The 17004-nt window shown below is 39.3% G+C and overlaps 1 protein-coding gene across 1 annotated transcript in view; it reads right to left on the reverse strand.

Moving 5' to 3' along the window:
• The window catches only part of ttc21b (tetratricopeptide repeat domain 21B), a 64348-nt gene extending 54705 nt beyond the window's left edge, over nucleotides 1–9643 (reverse strand). Inside the window, exons 1-6 of the mRNA XM_034187077.1 lie at nucleotides 9580–9643; nucleotides 6876–7005; nucleotides 5360–5470; nucleotides 5110–5276; nucleotides 4841–4960; nucleotides 4045–4202 (exon numbers count right to left, since the gene is read on the reverse strand). Of these exons, the coding sequence (XP_034042968.1) occupies nucleotides 4045–4202; nucleotides 4841–4960; nucleotides 5110–5276; nucleotides 5360–5470; nucleotides 6876–7005; nucleotides 9580–9615 (722 nt within the window). The 5' untranslated portion in view covers nucleotides 9616–9643. The remainder of the gene's footprint in view (nucleotides 1–4044; nucleotides 4203–4840; nucleotides 4961–5109; nucleotides 5277–5359; nucleotides 5471–6875; nucleotides 7006–9579) is intronic.
• Between the last annotated feature and the right edge of the window lie 7361 nt (nucleotides 9644–17004).

Here is a 17004-nt window from a genome sequence, read left to right on the forward strand (position 1 = left end):
TTCATGCTGTTAGCACCTTGCGTTATGTGCCGCTATTAGCATCACGTTATGTGATACTAGTGAGTTGTCATGCTAACATTAGTATTTTGCATAATGTGATGTCCATTAGCATCGTGTTATGTGATGCTAGCAAGTTTTCATGCTTATGCTATCACATTAGCATTGGCTTATGTGATGCGAGGGAGTTTTCAAGACATGAATGATCAAATCCATGTGAATCAATGCTTTGAAGCACTTACCTCACTCAGGTCTTTACCAATAACAAGTATGTATTTTTCTAAGCACATTATAAATCCTGTTGCTTACAATGGAGCCACGCTGTTCATGCTAATGTTAGCTTTGATCACCTATTACAGTACATCCCATTTCACGCCTCGATTTTTTTTTTAAGACACAAATGCATGCCAGACTGGCATTATATATTGGTGGTAATATATCTTTTGTCAGGAAATACTTGAAATAAGAAACTTGCCAAACTTTGTATTGAAGACCCCAGCCAGTCTATTTTTACATCAAACAGATGGATTTAAAAAAGTCAAATTAGTTCCAAGCATATTAGGCAGCATTTTATTTAACACCTGGAACATTAATAAAATATTGAAACAGTGCTGCAACACAATAACAGCATTCATCAACTAAGAACAACTAGATTAAATATATGGATGTTGGAACATGTTACTCAGTTTTTTCACAATAACTGTTCTACGGAAAGACTAATGGTTCAACAGATTATAGCCAAATTTATTGACTGTGATCATAATAAATTGTATTTTATTTATAAACTCATATTTATTCAATAATTATGACTAATGAAACTAGCTCAAATAGTTAGCTATTTTTTTTTTTATTTTGGGGAATTTCAAATAGAGCGGGTTTATCCACTGGAATTGTGCTGGTACAATCACAGTCATATTACTTTTCAGGTTTTATTTCATATACATCACTCTGCAGAGGTGTTTTGTCTTTAGAATAAAATTAAGTTATTTAAAGGCACTAAAAATAAATACATAACACGTGAAAACTTACATGGGTTGAATATTTGCTATAAACACTGCAGATAACAACCTGAGTAATGAGTCCTTCTCTTGTCCATAGAACCTTGAGCAGTGAATCTTGTAAGTGTGTGCAGCTGAGGCACTTTGGTTGAAAAGGCCTTTTTTGTGCAGTCTGGCACTGATTAAATGCCAGAGGAATGAGCTAGCACAATACCTTAGTCAGTATGCTGGCATGATGCATCATGCTAGTGTTTCACTACTTTTTCTATACCAGAGGACAGAAAGAGGGTACTGTGAACAGTCAGGTGTCCGTCCATTAGCATACATCAAAAACAGTTGCTCTGGCTGACATTTTGTATACGTGTTAGTTCATGTGTCAGTGCATCTCAATCCTCCTCGTAGATCAGCTGGAACCAAATCTAGAGCCAAACACTGACTTGAAATTTTTATCCAAGGTAGAGCATCACTTGTACTGTTTTAGTGCCGTTTACAAATGAGTAATGGACATTTTCATTATATTTAATAAGAGTGGTGCCATAATTCAGTGTTTCCACAGGCATCATAATAACTATCCTACTGTGGCATGAAAGTTTTAGTTGTACTTTCGTCCTTTGTAGTCTCTTGTAGAGCATTCACTTCAATACATAATGAATATCCTTTTATATTCATGCATTTACTGTGTTGCCCTCTACAGGAGTAGGTGGGAGTAGACGATGTGAAAACAGCTGGCAGTGCACAGAATAAACACAGCCAAGGAGAAGAGCTATCACTGCAATGACAATTTCACCATTTGGTCTCTTCTGTTTTGCTTGAAGTCACTACAGTAGATCCAGTATGGATTTGTATGTTAGTTTGGAACAGGTTTTTATGCCAGCTGCCCTCACACAACTCCATTATGTACAATAACGATGGTATACTGGCAGCCTTGAAATGAGGATTTTTTTTTGGAGGCAAGTATGTTAACCACCGTACTGCTCGACAGCTCCCACCTCAAAGCTTTTCTTTCAGTGCTAGTAAATTAATCAGATTCAGGTTGTGTAACATGAGCCAACCTTTCAGCTCAAAACTTTTATGTTTTTTCCCAGTTGCTCTTAGCTGCTGCAGTAGAGCAGAACTATACTGTACCTACATATTGATTTGTTAAGTTTTTACACCAGATGCCCTTCCTGACACAACTACAGATCTACAAGATCTACAAGACTGATCTAAGTCAGTGGAGGATATTTATATTTCTAAAAGTCAACACTTGGAAAAAAAAAAAAACACTGTAAATAGACAGCAAGTACTGAACAAGCTTTAGAAACTGAAAACTCATGGGGCTGAATTTCTGAAATCTCTGATTGCTGCTACATTTGAATTTTGAACCATTTGCAAAAGGTGGAGTGTGTCTTATTTTACATCAATTCAGCTGTTTGCAAATGCTTGTGAAATGGAAGAAAGTATATATTTTTCAGTAATATATACACAACCCCAATTCCAATGAAGTTGGGGCATTGTGTAAAATGTAAATAAAAACAGAATACAATGATTTGCAAATCCTCTTCAACCTATATTCAACTGAATACACCATAAAGACAACATATTTAATGTTGAAACTGATCAACTATTGTTTTTGTGCAAATATTTGCTCATTTTGAAATGGATGCCCACAACACGTTTCACAAAAGTTGGGACAGTGGTATGTTTATCACTGTGTTACATCACCTTTCCTTCTAACAACACTCTAACTGTTTGGAAACTGAGGACACTAACTGTTGAAGCTTTGTAAGTGGAATTCTTTCCCATTCTTGCTTGATGTGCGACTTCAGTTGTTCATCAGACTGGGGTCTCCATTTCATGATGCACCACACATTTTCAATGGGTGACAGATCTGGACTACAGGCAGGCCAGTCTAGTACCCGCACTCTTTTACTACGAAGACATGCTGTTGTAACATGTGCAGAATGTGGCTTGGCATTGTCTTGCTAAAATAAGCAGGGACGTCCCTGAAAAAGACGTTAATTAGAAGGCAGCATGTGTTGCTCCAAAACCTGGATGTACCTTTCAGCATTGATGGTGCCATCACAGATGTGTAAGTTGCCCATGCCATGGGCACTAACACACCCCCATACCATCACAGATGCTGGCTTTTGAGCTTTACGCTGGTAACAATCTTGACGGTCTTTTTCCTCTTTTGTCCGGAGGACATGACGTGCATGATTTCCAAACACAATTTGAAATGTGGACTCATCAGACCACAGCACACTTTTCCACTTTGCGTCTGTCCATTTCAAATGAGCTTGGGCCCAGAGAAGGCGGCGTTGTTTCTGGATGTTGTTGATGTATGGCCTTCGCTTTGCATGGTAGAGTTTTAACTTGCACTTGTAGATGTAGCGATGAACTGTGTTAACTGACAATGGTTTTCTGAAGTGTACCAGAGCCCACGCGGTAAGATCCTTTACACAATGATGTCGGTTTTTAACGCATGTAGAAAGTTCTCCGGATTCTCCGAATGTTCTGATTATATTATGGACTGTAGATGATGGAATCGCTAAATTCCCTGCAACTGAACGTTGAGAAACATTGTTCTTAAACTGTTGGACTATTTTGTCCACACAGTTGCTCACAAAGTGGTGATCCTTGCCCCATCTTTGCTTGTGAATGGCTGAGCCTTTTGGGGATGCTCCTTTTATACCCAATTATGACACTCACCTGTTTCCAATTAACCTGTTCACCTGTGGAATGTTCCAAACAGGTGTTCTTTGAGCATTCATCAACTTTCCCAGTCTTTTGTTGCCCTGTTCCAGCTTTTTTGAAATGTGTTGCAGGCATCCATTTCAAAATGAGCAAATATTTGCACAAAAACAAAAAAAGTCTAACAGTTTGAACATTAACTATCTTGTCTTTGTGGTGTATTGACTTGAATACAGGTTGAAGAGGATTTCCAAATCAGTGTATTCTGTTTTTATTTACATTTTACACAACATCCCAACTTCATTGGAATTGGGGTTGTATGCATGTGTGTGTGTCTGTGTAGTGTTTTAACTCCAATATCTGGAATATCTGATACCTGTGTGCTGCATCTATAGTTTGTTCCCAGTCTTGAAGGCTAAGCAACAGTTTCATTTTCCTGATAAGGGCAGGCAAGTACCCAGGGAAACCAACAATGACTTGGTTGACCATCTCCAATGCATGAGAGTACTTCTGATGATATTCGAAATATTGGGCCTAGAAGAAGAGAAGAAGTAGTAAGTCCTGAGGCCTGTTGGTTCCATAGCATCAAACGGATGAGAGTCTATGAACCCCCCCCCACCCCCCCCCACCCCCAATGGGATGTCAGCACGATGCTGGTTACTTTCCCAGCTGAGGTCGGCACCCATTTACAGCTGGTAGACTGAGACAAAGTACATTAAGTTTCTTGTTCAAGGACACAGACAGATAGCATGAGTGGGATTTGAACCCAGGTCTACATGACAGGCCAGCTCCTGATCCACTAAAGTAAGTGCTCTACAATTTTACTATTTTATAAGATATGACAGCATGCAATATGAACACTCAACAAATTAATACAATCAATGACAGTCTATTACTCCTCATTATGAATAAAACATGTCGTAAAGCAATATATCTACAATGAGCAGGCTCAGAAAATGATTACAAGAATAACCTGATATGCTGGCTGTGTAAACTGGAAGAGATTTAACATGAAATAGTGGAAATGAATTAAAACCCACAGAAATCATCATGATGGTAAAGGAGAAACTGAATTTAGCAGTGAGTCTACGAGCAGTGAGATACAATAGATATCACTTTTCAGCTATAGGTGAGGAATAGTAATTAATAAGAATCTGTAGTTTCCATCTCACCTTTCCCATCAGGGCAAAAACATCAGCTCTGTCTTTTAGACTTTCGAAGTATTTTCCAGCCTTTTTGGCATATGAGTCTTTACCAGATGTCAGATCTATCCAGGCTTTCAGGATTAACCCCTGAGCAACACACAGCAGTGACAGTTTTATAGAAGCCACAGCGATGTCATTTCATACAATTTATGTAAAAGACAAGAATTTATATGAATAAGGACGAAAAATAATATGTATGCGTTTCTTGACAGAAAAGGCACAAATGTAGCTCTGACCTCTGGTGTGCTATTGGAGAGTTTGACCATTCTTTCTACATATTCCCTTGCTTTATCATTTCGACCTAACAGCCACAGAAACATCCCGGCATAGTACAGACTTTTGGGAGATGCGGCTTTTCGAACCTCTTTAACCTTAGAGTCGAGTTCTTGAATAACATCTCGGTCTGTGAATTCAGAGACAGTTACCTGATGATTAGTCATCGTGTGCAGTCTGTGAAACGGTCTGAGAATGGAGGTGTTAGCTTACCTGGATTAGTCTTTTTTTTCTCAGCATAGGCAAGGGCCATCAATGTACAGAGGGACACATCCCTCTCATCTCTTATTGTCTCCAACTCAACAAGCGCACCTTGTATTTCACCTGCAGAAAAATAATGACATTACTGTTTCTGTGACACACAGCAACAGAACAATCTCAAATTAATAGAATAGAATAGATGCTTATTGTCACTGCATTTCTGCAATGAAATTCTGGTGGCACCTTCCAAACAGCTATACACAAAAAACACCACATCAACAGCTTTAAAAAACAACAAACAACTTCACAGGATGGCAAGACCTCATTACATACAAAAAAGTGCTGAATAAATTATTAAGGTGCTTGATGCTAAGTGAGGTAGGATAGGTTTGTATATGTAAACAGACTGTACTATTTATTGCACATGTTGATATCTGTTACTGAATGTCTGTGTTTGTGGTTGTGGGAGGGGCGCGATGGGTTGTTGGAGGCTACAGTTCTGGGGAAAAAGCTGTTCCTTAGCCGATTTATCTGTTGGTTTATAGTGCGGTATCTCTTTCCCGACGGCAGAGGAACAAACAGTGTCCTGGGTGGCTGTTGTCCTTGCATATGGCCTGTGCATTCCTCTGCAAGCGCTCAATATACACAGAGTCTACATCCGGGAGCTCAGCTCCTACAATCCTCTGTGCTGTCTTCACCACCTGGGACAGATCTTTTTTTGTCCTCTGCCCTGCAGCTGCTGTACCATACTGTGCAGCCCTGGCAGAGGATGCTCTTGATGGTGCTTCTGTAGAAGTTTCTGAGCAGCTGTGGAGCTTGACCAGCCTGCTTCAGCTTCCACAGTAAGAACATCCTCTGCTGGCTTTTTTCACCAGTATGTTCATGTCAGATCCTTGGTGATATGAGTGCCAAGGAACCTGATTGAGTCCACCCTCTCCACCTCTTCTCCGCTGATGTGTAGTGGGGGCTGTGAGTCTCCTGGTTCTCCTGAAGTCCAAGATGACCGCCTTGGTTTTGGTGGTGTTGAGGACCAGGTTGTTGTCTGCACACCACTCTGTCAGGTGTCTGACCTTCTCCCTGTACCAGGTCTCATTGTTGTCCCTGATAAGCCCTACCACTGTAATGTTGTTGGCAAACTTTATCAGGGTGTTGGAGGAGTGCGTGGGGACATAGTCCTGGGTAAAGAGAATGAAGAGTGCCGAACACCCCTGCGATGTGCCTGTGTTCATGATTATGGTGCCAGATGTCAGGTTCCCCAACCTGACATTCTGAGGTCTGTTGGTCAGGAAATCCATGATCCATGAACACAGTGAGGTGGCGAGTCCGACGTTGGTGAGTTTATGGACCAGTTTATGAGGGATTCCAGTATTAAATGTGCTGCTAAAATGTGCAAAGAGCATCCTGACATATTTGTCTGGCTGGTCCAGCTGGGCCAGGGCTGGGTCAAGTGCAATAGAGACAGCATCCTCTGTAGAGCTGTTCACCCAGTACTTTTATGTAACTCTGTCAAACTGGCTGGCACTCTTACCTTGCATTAAAGTTCCATACGCATGGAAAAAGGTGTAGATAGGATCATTGCTGAACTTCCTCTGAGCAGCTGCTGCAGCTTTGACAGCGTGATTGTAATACTTTTCAAAGCAGTAGTACCTGATCAGAGCCTGATGGAAAACACAGTCAACAAGGAAATGTGTTTGTCATCAAAGTTGTCATCATTAGACATGAAACAATCAATTAAATAATTAACTGACAAAAAGAAACAATAGAACAGTAGAAGTAGTTAGCAAATTAAAATGTCAAATATTCATTCTTGCAGGTTTTTTATGTATGGAATTGTTGCATTTCTTTTTTGCAACACTGTAAATTAGGTATCACTGAACTGTGATCTGGTGAATGGCTAAAACTCAAATCTGAAACTATCACTCTGTGCCGGGAAGCTGAAATTATTTTGATATGTTACTGACAACTTAAACCTTCACTTGAAGAAATTATGGACAACTGATTATGAAAACACTAGTCAGTTGTAGCTCTAGTGATCGATGAGCTAAAAGACATTTTTGAAATACTGGAAACCCTCAGAAAAACTTGCAAATCTCATGTACACTTCATAAAAGCATATACAGTCGGGAGAATAAGTATCTGATACACTGTCCATTTTGCAAGTTGTCCCACCTACAAAGAACGAAGAGGTCTGTAATTTTTATCATAGATATACTTTGACTGTGAGAGACAGAATCTAAAAAAAAAAAAATTAAAAATCAGAAAATCACATTGTATGTTTTTTAAATAATCCATTTGCATTTTTGTGCATGAAATAAGCATTTCATCATCTACCATCCAGCAAGAATTCTGGCTCTCACACACCTGGAAGGTTTTCTTTAATAAGCCCTCCTATTCTGCACTCTTTACCTGTATTAATTGCACCTGTTTGAACTCATTACCTGTATAAAAGACACCTGTCCACACACTTAATCAATCACACTCCAACCTGGCCACCGTGGCCAAGACCAAAGAGCTGTCTAAGGACACCAGGGACAAAATTGTAGACCTGTACAAGGCTGGGAAGGGCTACAGGACAACAGACAAGCAGCTTGGTGAGAAGGCAACAACTGTTGAAGCAATTATTAGAAAATGGAAGAAACACAACACTACTTCCCTCAGTAAGAGCATTGTAGATGGGTTGTGGTTGCGTCTTCCTGCATGACAATGATCCGAAACACACAGCCAGGGCAACTAAGGAGTGGCTCCGTAAGAAGCATTTTGAGGTCCTGGAGTGGCCTAGCCAATCTCCAGACCTAAACGCAACAGAAAATCTTTGGAAGGAGCTGAAACTCAATGTTTCCCAGCGACAGCCCCGAAACCTGAACGATCTCGAGAAGATCTGTATGGAGAAGTGGAACAAAACCCCTGCTGCAGTGTGTGCAAACTTGGTCAAGAACTACGGGAAACGTCAGACCTTTGTAATTGTAAACAAAGGTTTCTGGAGCAAATATTAAGTTCTGTTTTCCTGTTGTATGAAATACTTATTTCACGCAATAAAAAGCAAATTAATTACTTAAAAATCATACAATGTGTTTTTCAGGATTTTTTTTTAGATTCTGTTTCTCACAGTTGAAGTGTACTTATGATAAACATTAAAGACAGCATAACAAATACTTATTTTCCCCACTATATTTCATTATTGTGCCATTGAATATGTTGCAACACATCATTTCTCAAAGACAGGTTCTGCGTAACATAGATTGTCTACCACCAGCCAAGGCTGGTACCCATTTACAGTTGGGTAGCTTGGGAGAACATAAATGACAGTCTTTTCCAAGACAGTTTGAAGGGCACACCAAACCCCAGTCGATATACAGATTATCCAACTCCTGTTTCAAAGACGAACTTGTTCTAAACAATTAGTGCAGCAGATAACGCAAACAATCCTTCAAATGGTGATGCAAGCACCAAATTCAGCACAAATACTCCTTAGACATTTCTCTTTTGAAAAACAGACTGGCCACTTGAATTTTCAATAGGCGGCCAGAGGTCAATTGAGGAATTACACAGGGGTTAAAATTTAAAAATGCTCCAATCATATTGAAAACTATACCACGTTATTTGTTTGATCATATGTTATGGAGTTATGCGGTAAAAACAACAACAACAAAAAAATCAAGAATGGTGACAAAGGTCAATTTCAATTTGTTTGAAGTTTACTATTGCACACCTAACATTCGAACATTTTTCTGTTCTAAGAGAACAGTTTGTCTCTGGAATCGTCTGCCTTTTCATAGTGCAAGAGCACCAAACACTTCCAAGGCTCACTCTGATGCATACTATTCTGGATTTCACCGACATCCTTTTAATATTGAGTTATTTTCATCTTTTATCTATGTACTGACGTGTGCTTCATGTACAAATGGTATACTTTTTATTCACTCTATGAAATATATGTATGTACGTAAAAGCTAAGTAATTCCAAAAACATAAACTAGTTTAAATTAAGCTTCTCCCATTTTCATGCATTTAAAGCGTACTAAACCTGTATATTTATAGTTTTAAAGGATTACAGTAATATATGCATTGATTTGATAGCTAGCTAACGTGCTTCAAAAATATAACAAAATTGAGTATTACTTTGTCGTTTTGTTCTGAATCATCTGTCATTGTTCACAATCTGCCTGATAATATTTATACTGGATGAATCTCCACGTCTTTTTGCAAACTCTTTAAGATATACACAAGCTTACCAACGTAATCTCCTCATCCTCCATCTCGACCAACATGTAAGACACTAAAGCTCCGATTCTTGTTCCGAAATGTTGATCGTGAAGCACTGTGTCGAACATTTGGTTCTTCCGGTGAAAGCTGCCGACGTATGGAAATAATTTTTTGAAGAAAAAAACAAAACAAAAATAAATCGTCAGTAATAGTTTGTATATAAATGTCATTATACATATTTCTGTGCCAAATATATTATTTTCTCCGATGATGGTACCTCCCAACGCTAAATGTCTCAAAACATTTAGCGTACATTTGATTATTTTAAACTGCAAAATCGAGCATTCAAAAACAAAAAATAGGTTTCCGATATTCGCTGCTTTCATCGTTTTTGACATTATGACAAACTCGAAAACTGCCTCTGAATTACTGCTTAACTCAAAATTATAATGGAAAAAAGCATCAGAAACAGTGGCATAAAATCAGAGCGAACGACATGACTGGGAAGTTGGAAATTACAGATGAATATTTTTAATGTCAAAATTAACCAAAATTCAATCAATCGTGAAGCGTGATTTTACTGCGATACGTTATTTCTCCAACAGATGTCACCAATGAGTTCTAGTTCGAGAAGGGAACCAGTTTCCGATACATTGCTTCAATAAGGTTCAAAGTTTTAGAAACCCTTAATATTGTGTTTTCTTAACAATAGCGAGTAAAAGTCATTGCTGATTATACGTAAATACCTTTACAAACGTTTTACATTTATGTTGTATTCGTAATTATAAGTTACTCTCGTTTCGTTGTTTTGGTAATCTTTCACCACCTCCGTGGCGTTACACGGTAACCTAGTAACAGCCATGGAATATTTATTCCCTATATTTAGTCTGTCAGGCGTATTCAGCGTTTACACAAAACAAGACTGCTTCCACCTGAAACGCTGATGGATACAATCAACAAGCAAATTTAGCATTTCTATAATTAAAATACTTTATTCCTAAAACTTGTTCGCTGAAATTCTGGCTCTCGAGTTCCCTTGATAGATAAATTTCAGGGAAGAAAACACCCACTCACCCACCCAGTCTTTCCACTTTATATCGCCAGGTGGCGCAGTCATCATTCATCAAAACCATACATATAGTGAATTTTAGAATGTAATGTAAACTTCAAGGTAAATGTTGAGTATGTCTGACAGACTACACCGAGTTGCTGAAAGATGGCCAAAAAGCAAAAATAAATAAATAAATAAATATAAAATAAAAATAAAAAATACATGTAGGCCCAGGATTAGGACTCATTTTCTGTGTATGGATGTTTCTGTGCATGGTTTCATTCATTCATTTCATTCTATACCCGTTTTACTCCAGTCAAGGGTCATGGGGGCTGGATCCATCCCTGCAGTCATAGGGTGTTTTCTTTTATGGAATTTATTTATTTTTATTGATGTAGTTTTGAGTCTGGAATAAAGTAATAGTAGTAGCAGTAATATTAACAGTAATTCTAATTTTGGGGAGGTGATGGTCTAGTGGTTAAGCGTTGGGCTTGAGACCAGAGGATCCTCGATTCAAATCCCAGCCTGACCGGAAAATCACTAAGGACCTTTGGGTAAGGTCCTTAATCCCCAAGTTGCTCCCGGTGTGTAGTGAGCGCCTTGCATGGCAGCACAGGCACTAAAATGTGAATGTGAGGCATAATTGTAAAGCGCTTTGAGTGTCTGATGCAGATGGAAAAGTGCTATATAAATGCAGTCCATTTACCATTCAATAATAATGTAAAAATATTTCAAAATTGTAATCATTTCAGGGTAGTCCTAAATTCTGATTTAAATTTTGACAGCAGTGTCAATACATTACAAAAACAATACCTGCTTTATGACTGTCATTAAAAATACATAGGTTTATGTCCAGATACGTATTTGTGAGGCTTAATTTCATCATTCATTCATTTATCTTCAACTGCTTATCTGGGATCAGGTCGCTGGGGCAACAGCTCCAGTAGCGGAGCCCAAACGTCCCTTTCCCTTGAAGGGGCAGTTTGGAAATAAACCCTTGTAACCCTTAAGTTGTTTGTTTCTTTCTTTATGAAGACATCTTTTGTGATTTGGGAATGTTTGTGTACCCATCCCCTGACTTGTGTCACGTGCCCGTGGCTCAGAGGACAGCGACAAGGAGGAGACACAAAGGAGAGGATTAGAAAAATAGAAGTATTTATTTACAATAGTTTAAGTCAATAAATTAAAAGGTGCAAAGATGTGCAGCTGTGCAAAAAAAGCGCTCTGCTACCGGTCGGCGCAGCGAGATGTCCTAAAAAGAGAGAGGGAGAGAACAAAATGAATTAGTTGGGCCCACTTAAATAAGAGACAGGGACACTGGGCCCAGGTGCCCCTGATTATGGGCCCGCCCCGCTACAAGACGGCGGGGCCGTCACACTTGTAAAAGCAAAACAAACAAACAAAAAAATTACACTAAAAGAGGCCTTTTACTTGTTCAACCCATTACTTTGAGTTGGATATTTTTATTTAATTTATGGTGCATCCAGAAAGTATTCATAGCGAGTCACTTTTTTCACATTTTGTCATGTCTTATTCCAAAATGGAGTAAATTCATTTTTTCTCTCAAAATTCTACTCACAACACCCCAAACTCCAGGTGCTGTCATGTATCTTTTACTAAGGAGTGGCTTCCGTCTGGCCACTCTACCATTCAGGCCTGATTGTTGGATTGCTGCAGAGATGGTTGTCCTTCTGGAAGGTTCTCCTCTCTCCACAGAGGAATGCAGGACCTCTGACAGAGTGACCATCGGGTTCTTGCATACCTCCCTGACTAAGGCCCTTCTCCCCGGACTGCTCAGTTTCAACAGGCTGCCAGCTCTAGTAAGAGTCCTGGTGGATCCAAACATCTTCCATTTACGGATCATGGAGGACACTGTGCTCATTGGGACCTTCTAAGCAGCAGAAATGTTTCTGTACCCTTCCCCAGATTTCTGCCTCGAGACAATCCTGTCTCAGAGGTTGACAGACAATTCCTTTGACAACATGCTTGGTTTGTGTTCTGACATGTACTGTCAACTGTGGGACCTTATATGTAGACAGGTGTGTGTCTTTCCAAATCATGTCTAATCAACTGAATGTACCCCAGGTGGACTCAAATCAAGCTGTAGAAACATCTTGGATGATCAGTGGAAACAGGATGCACCTGAGCTCAATTTTGAGCTTCATTGCAAAGGCTGTGAATACTTATGTACTCGTGATTCCTTAGAGTTTTTAATAAATTCGCAAAAATCTCAGAAAAACATTTTCACATTGTCATTATGGGGTTCTGTGTGTAGAATTTTGAAGAAAAAAAAAATGAATTTCCTCCATTCTGGAATAAGATTGTAACATAACAAAATGTGGAAAAAGTGCAGTGCTGTGAATACTTTCCAGATGTACTGTGTACTCTGTGTACTCATGTTGTTCAGATTTGTTTTAGCTTGATTTTAAACGGGATCACTTTAAAAAAATTTTAACATATAAAAATTTAGACAAATTAAAAATTTAAATGTGTACATGCTGAAGTGTGTGTCGACTTTCTATATCCACTTCCATTTTAAAATTGTAATAATTACTTTTTAGGATTTTTTTTTTTCTAACTTGTCCTTTAATGGCTGCATATTTCATTGTGTTTTTTGTCTTTAGTAGTGATTGTCCTTAACTCTTAAACACATGCTGCATCTCCTGTCTGTGGGAGCTGAATAACTGCTTTTAGGAGGTGAGGATGGACCGGTGGTCTCCATCACTGGTTGTCAATCAGGCATCTTAGCGGTTCTGTACTGTGATGGATGCAGCGACACATGGCAGCGTGACCTGACTTTACAGTGAGGTTAACATACGTTGAATAAATGACTTCCAGCAGCTCAGTGTCTTGGATTACATTCAGTGGACTACTGCAGTCAGGGATTGTTGACCATCTGCTTGACACACTTGTAGATTTTACCATTCCCAATTTAGACAATGCCAATAACACAAATAAAACTTGTTCTTGGTCTGTCTGGTCCTGTGGCCTCCAGAAGAAACAAGAGTGTGTTAAGCAGATTCAAACACCGTTTTCTAGGAATTCTAACTTGCTTTTCAGTTGGGAAACAAACAGCTTTGTCCAGGCACACTGAGGAGTGACGGTCCGTTGACTGTTAGGTTCAAACTCTTCATGTTGACAGTGCAGAGTAGTGCCCAGTCCACATCAGGAGCAGCCAGTGTCCATGCACAGTCACAGCTTTTCCAGGAGAGACTTTTCTGTGGATTGTCATAGAGTTTAGAACAAACTGCGGCACATAATCATTACTCTCTGCAGCACATATCAGTGGAACAGTAAATCAGGTTGGTATCGAGCTCCGAGCGTGCAGCAGTGGGAAATGTCTGCACATCTTATACCACAAAACTGAGCTCATCATTTTTAAACCAAACAAAAATCAGTTTGAACAATATTCACTAACTCAAATGAACTGTTTGCTGATCATTGAGTTATCATTAGTAAATATGTCTTCATAAAATTTAAACAGCTTTTTAAAATTAACACTCAGTGGTTACATGACATGTAATGAATGTGTTGTACTGAGCAAAATGCAATAAATATTGCATGTTTTTGCACTTTCAGAAAAATGCAGCTGAAAACCTATTAGAGGAAAGACTGTGGAACACGTACCTTCAGGGATTTACTGCTGTAATGCTGATTTCCACTGTGGTTTGTGCAGATCATTACTGATCAAAGTAAGGTTCAATACTGCAAGTGGCTCGTTTGTTGATCATGTTTTTGATTTCACATTTTTAAAAGGTTGCATAAAAAGGCTGATCTGAATTTAAATACCTGCCTTACTTTGTTGCACAGTTGTGCGGTGTGGAAAATTATACACGTGAACAGATGAATGCTATATTCAATTTGTGCTTTATTCGCGCACCTAAATCCTACACACTATAGCTTTAAATATCTCTCTCTAAAATTATTATTATTATTATGTTGAATGATGTATTCTTACTTATTTATTAAGTTATTTAGTTTAAGGGTTTGTGTCATTAGTCGTCATTATTTATTTCGCAGTTGTGGACCAGAGCAAAGATGCCCATGCCATTTTTTTTAAATTGCTCCTCAGTCCATGGCTCCAACTTCTGAAGACTTGTGAACATTCTGACAATGAGGCACGCTGTAGTTCTTTGTGTGATGGAATAAGACAGTTCAGCATCTAAATATGCGCGGTGCATGTCGTGCTGGGTCAAAGTTCATGACTACTTAAAACGTGATAATACCTGAGAGCAAAGTAAATTTTGAGGATTTTGAGGACTGCAAATTTGGCGTTTTGCCCAAAACGGGGTTACAACATAGGTGAGAAGTGGAAGAAAGAACTTGCAGCCCTAGCTTATGCACTCACACTAGAAAATGCCCCCATTGTACAAACTAAAGAAGACAAACAGGAAGCCATTAAGAAAGACTGTAAATCTTTCCAGACATGTGAAGTTGACAGTTGGCAATTCCCGATCTGTTACGACTATCAGATGGTTGGGAAAAGGAGACATTGGCAGCAACCCAGTGGCCCCTCTTCATGTATGTAGACATTAATGAGTATCTCAGATGGAAAGACGACCAAAACTTGCACAACCATGCAGCACACAGGGTATACAGACAGAGACCTGTCTCTTTCTATATATAAAATATAATAATTAGAACTTACTAATTTAGGTCACTCAGCACATCTTTTGGGATCTTGCAACTCTGTTGGAAAAGTGTGTAGGACATACGGAGAATCAGAAATACAATGCGCAGTGCCTTGTTTGAACTCGTGGACTGGACAAATTTGTTTAATTCCATTTGTTCAGCCCACAGATACCGACAACTGGCCATGGAACAATGTGGATATTGTTGTAAAGGATGCCGCTTTAAAAATTTTTTTAAAATGCTACTTTATCTTTAAGGACAAAATATAAATGGATCACACATGCAAGTAACACAATTTTGTTTACTAAACTGGGTAATAGCAAACTTTGACCGGAAGATTTCACAAGGTCAAAGCACATACGTGTTGATAATACTGATGTGACTTATTATTGTTGGCAAACTGCACCATTCTGACCGACTGGCTCACTGAGTCAGTGATTAATTTCAAACACTGCAATTGTGTTTGTGTGCGTGTGTGTGTATCTTACTGGCTGAGGTAGAAGGTGTGCCTGTGTCTATTAGCACACTGTCAAAGTGGAGGGGCACTCACTACTACCTTATGTAATGGGATTTTCTTTCCATTCATCTTCAGAAAATAAAATTACAGAGCTGTTATGGGAGCATTCTCAGGTTTCCTACTGAATTGTCTGGGGAGGGTAACTCGACTCACCACCGAGGCCTAAAATTTCCCTAAATCAGGATACTGTCTATATATACACACACACCAGGGCTCTCCCAGAGCATGATGACGCCATTGGTCAGGCACACACTGGGGGCTACTCCCCACCACCACCTTTCTTAAGGGAGAAACGAGAGCATTTTGCCTTTTTCAAGTACTAGTGGAAGCCATTTCCTGCAACTTTAATTTTACATCTTATCTAAAAATACAAACTAAGGCCTTGTCCACACAGACTCAGATCAGATATGTTGTGGCACTACATCGTTCCCACCAAAAACTAAGAATACGTGGAGCGTGCACATAACCGGTGTAAGGAGCTAATCAATGTAGCAGCAGAAGGTAGAACTTTACAAAGTGGCACACTGAGTAAAATGAAGCCGTTTAAGAAAAAAGGGTCCACACTGATCATCTGAAATAATCCTGTTGTGTATTTAAAGAGAAGCAGTGTGTTTGTGTATTTTTAAAAACACACGGCACTGTGTTGATCCACTGGCTGTTGTCCATCTCGCAGACAAAGCTAAAGGATCCACACTTTAACTGAATCAAGTTTAACTATTCAAAAAATGCCTTTATTTGGATTTGATTGAGTTTTCATCTGTTCATCAGCAGAGTTCACTGCAGGTTTATTTGCAGCTTTTGTAGAAAAGCTGAACTCCACAACACAGCCCATGCTGCCTTCACGTGCATGCACAGGCTGACTGAGGATGTCACTGACCGCCGGCGCATACAGTCCCGAAAAGCTCCAAAACTCGTAACAACACCAAGAAATAATTACCTGGGAAAACACTAAATTTGAAAATCTGCATGACAGCACTAAAACCCAACATGACGGGCCAGCACCATTGTGCCATTGCTTAGGGAACCCTGTACATGCACGGGACATCAACCATGCTGAAGGAGGCATTGTGATCAGATCTGTGTGTGACTGCTTGCTTTCAGGTTTTTTTTTTTAAAGAAACATTAAATACAACATGGAAATTTGAAACAAATTAGGATGTTTCCAGGCCTTTAAAGGTTTGGCATCCCAGCAGCCCATGAAGACATCCTTTTACATGTATGGCCAAACCCTGTGTGGGTGGAGACAGCACAGCA

Source organism: Thalassophryne amazonica, chromosome 14 (genome assembly GCF_902500255.1).
Source record: "Thalassophryne amazonica chromosome 14, fThaAma1.1, whole genome shotgun sequence".
Lineage (NCBI taxonomy): Eukaryota > Metazoa > Chordata > Actinopteri > Batrachoidiformes > Batrachoididae > Thalassophryne > Thalassophryne amazonica.